The sequence below is a fragment of the Pipistrellus hanaki genome (genome assembly GCF_964339955.1).
Source record: "Pipistrellus hanaki genome assembly, chromosome: 1".
In the NCBI taxonomy this organism is placed as follows: Eukaryota; Metazoa; Chordata; class Mammalia; order Chiroptera; family Vespertilionidae; genus Pipistrellus; species Pipistrellus hanaki.
The window spans coordinates 70,260,074-70,263,214 of NC_140503.1; the positions used below are offsets into that span (position 1 = coordinate 70,260,074).

At 43.0% G+C, this 3,141-nt stretch overlaps 1 protein-coding gene across 1 annotated transcript; it reads right to left on the reverse strand.

Annotated features, from left to right (window-relative positions):
* Positions 1 to 2,104: 2,104 nt before the first annotated feature.
* LOC311629747 (prohibitin 1-like) lies at positions 2,105 to 2,595 on the reverse strand. The gene has a single exon (XM_084898136.1). The coding sequence runs from the start codon at positions 2,569 to 2,571 to the stop codon at positions 2,185 to 2,187; it is 387 nt and encodes a 128-aa protein (XP_084754262.1). The 5' UTR covers positions 2,572 to 2,595; the 3' UTR covers positions 2,105 to 2,184.
* Positions 2,596 to 3,141: the final 546 nt, after the last annotated feature.

Here is a 3,141-nt window from a genome sequence, read left to right on the forward strand (position 1 = left end):
AAATGAAAGAAAAGGAGGAATCACCAGAAAAGGAATGAAATGCAATGGAAGCAAGCAATTTTTCAAAGAAAGAATTCAGAGTAATGACTATAAGGATGCTCAGATGTCTGGATCAGAAATTCACCAAGATGTGTAAGAATTAAGATGAAAGAATGACATAGCAGAATAAAAAATACAATGGAAAGTTTCAACAGTAGACTAGTTAGGAGACAAGGTAGAAAAAATACTAAAGCAGAACAAATGGGAGGGGGGGGGATTTAAAAGCAGGAGGAGACTCTAAAGGGAGCTCTGGGACAACAAGAATCAAAACATAACAGGCATAGCAGAAGGGGAAGAAGCTGAGCAAGGAAGAGAAAACCTGTTTGAAGAAATAGTAACAGAAAACTTCCATGACTTTGCAAAGAAAAAAGTCACACATATCCAAGAAGCACAGAAAGTTCCAAATAAGATGAATCAAAAAAGACACATACCAAGACATACCATAATTACATTGGCAAATGTCAGTGACAAAGTAAGAATCTTAAAGGCTGTCAGAAAGAGACAGAGTTACCTACCAGGGATCTCCCATAAGACTATCCACTGATTTCTCAACAGAAACCACATTAGGCCAAAAGATAATATAAAGAAGTATACAAAGTGATGAAAATCAAAGGACTGAATCCTTGAAGATTCTGTCCAGCAAGGCTATCATTCAAAAATAAATATGAAATCAGGAGCTTTGCAGACAAAAAAAGACTAGGGAGTTTATTACCGCCAAGCCAGCAGGGCCAGAAATGCTAACAGGACTGTTGTAAAAAGAAGAAATAGAATGGGAGGAAAGAACACAAGCATAGAGAGTAAAAATGGATACAAACAAGAACCTATCAATAATAACCTTAAATGTAAATTGATTAAATGCTCCAATCAAAAGATGTAGGGTAGCTGAATTGATATGAAAACATGACCCACGTATATGCTATCTACAAGACACCCACCTCAGAAAAAAGAACTCACAGAGACTGAAAGAGAAGAAATGGAAAAACATTTTTTCAGGCATATGGAAATGAAAAAAATAAAAGCTGGGGTAGCAATACTTATATCTGACAAACTTGACCTCACAGTGAAGGCCATAACAAGAGATAAGGAAGGTCATTTCATAATATGAAAGGGATCAATTCAACATGAGGCTATAATTCTGATAAACATGTATGTAACCCACACATAGAAAACTTCTGTAAGATATTAAGGGAGAGATCGACAGCAACACAATCATTGTATGGGACATTATTATTATTATTATTATTATTATTATTATAGATCTGAAGTGATTTTACTTTTATTTCCTCCACATTAAGCCAATCATGAAATTTCATAGTGATTCTGGGGCAGGGGCAGAGGGAAAGCGATGTTAGAATCCTCGGGGCTGTGGCCTACGGTAGGCAATGTTGTGGGAAGCCGTGTTCCGTGGGGCCCGAGGGCAAGGATGGAGCATAGAGTAGGGACGCCTACCTGCTCTCCCCTAAGCCTTCAGGGTCAACCAAGGACAGGGCAGACCATAGCCCCATTGTTAGAGAGTGCGCGTGATGCACGACTTATCTGGATGTTCTCAGCTAGGCTGTTCTCAATGATATCTAACCAGATGCCTGCTCTATGTATCTTTTCCAAGAATGTCTTGAGGAGCTGTCAGGCGACCTTGTCCTGGGAAAGGGGCACTTGGAGAAATGCCCAGAAAAGCCGCATAAATGTACGCTTGCAACTAATAAAGTTACTGTAGTCTCATCATGGACTAGCAGTCCTCCTGAAGCCCCGCTTTCTCTTGTCTTTATTTCTCTTAAAACCTCCTAGCCCTACCTCCAGGACCTGTGATGCCCGCTGGATCCGGTACAATGTCCCCTGCGATTTCCAGTTGCGCAGCTCGATCAGCCTGTCGTCCACAGTAGCAAGCGAGTTTGCGATCAGCTCAGCAGCTTTGGAATGGCTGCCTTCTTCTGCTGCTCGGCCTTTTCCACCACAAATCTGCCCCTTTCTGTTTCCTGCTGGGCCACTTGTTTGGCTTCTACTGCTTCTGTGAACTCCTTCCCGAAGGTCAGATGCATCAAGGACACATCATCCAGGATGAGCTCGCTCTGTAAGGTTGTCGCTCACCTGCCTGGAGACCAGCTCTCCCTGGGTGATGAGTTCTCCAGCGTCAAAGCGAGCCACCACTCACTTGAGGATCTCGGTGGTGATGGACAGCAGCACGCTCTCGTCATGGTCCTTTCCGATGCTGGTGAAGATGCGGGGAAGCTGGCTACCTACCGGGCTGAAGAGGATGTGCAGGGTGATGCTGACATTCTGTAAATCTTTGCTACCCATGATGACTGGCACGTTACGGCGTGGAGAGCGGCAGCGGAAGATGATCGTTTTCTGTACCCAGGGGATGAAGAAGTGAGTCCCCTCCCCCACCACGATATCCTGCGTGCCATGAAACCGGTCGAAGATGACAGCTCTGTGCCCAGCATCCACATTGTACAAGGCCAAGTTCACCACACCTCCCGCAACGGCTAAGGCCAGGCCAAACTTGCTGATGGATTCAAACAGCTTGGCAGCCATGTATCCTTCTGCTGGGCCCGCTCACACCTGGACTCATGCTGGGAAATTTTTTCGGCACAAAGTCAAGCACCCACACAATATGGGCTGATCCTAGGCAGACTGGTAAAGGGTCTTTTTCTGCTTCTACTCTGACCTCCACAAGGCTGCCCCAGCCACACTACTGCTGTATGGGACTTTAATACCCCATTGACATCACTGGGTAAATCTTCAAGTCAACAAAGAAACAGCAAACCTAAATAACTCACTAGGTTAGATGGAACTAATTGACATCTTCAGAACATGCACTCCAAAGCGACGGAATATACATTCTTCTCAAGTGCACATAGGATATTTAGAAAGTTAGAATACATATTAGGACATAGTCTAAGTGTCTACAAATGCAAGAAGGTTGAAATCATATCAAGCACATTCTCAGATCACAGTGGCATAAAATTAGAAATTAACTACAATAAAAACAATCAAACACATGGAGGGTAAATAGCATGCTATTAAGCAATGAATGGGTTACCAAAGAGATGAAAGAAGAAATAAAAAATAACCTGGAAACAAATGAAAATAAAAACACAACAA

Coding starts and splice junctions, on each gene's coding strand:
- LOC311629747 (XM_084898136.1), bottom strand. CDS start 2,571: ATGGCTGCCAAGCTGTTTGAATCCATCAGCAAGTTTGGCCTGGCCTTA.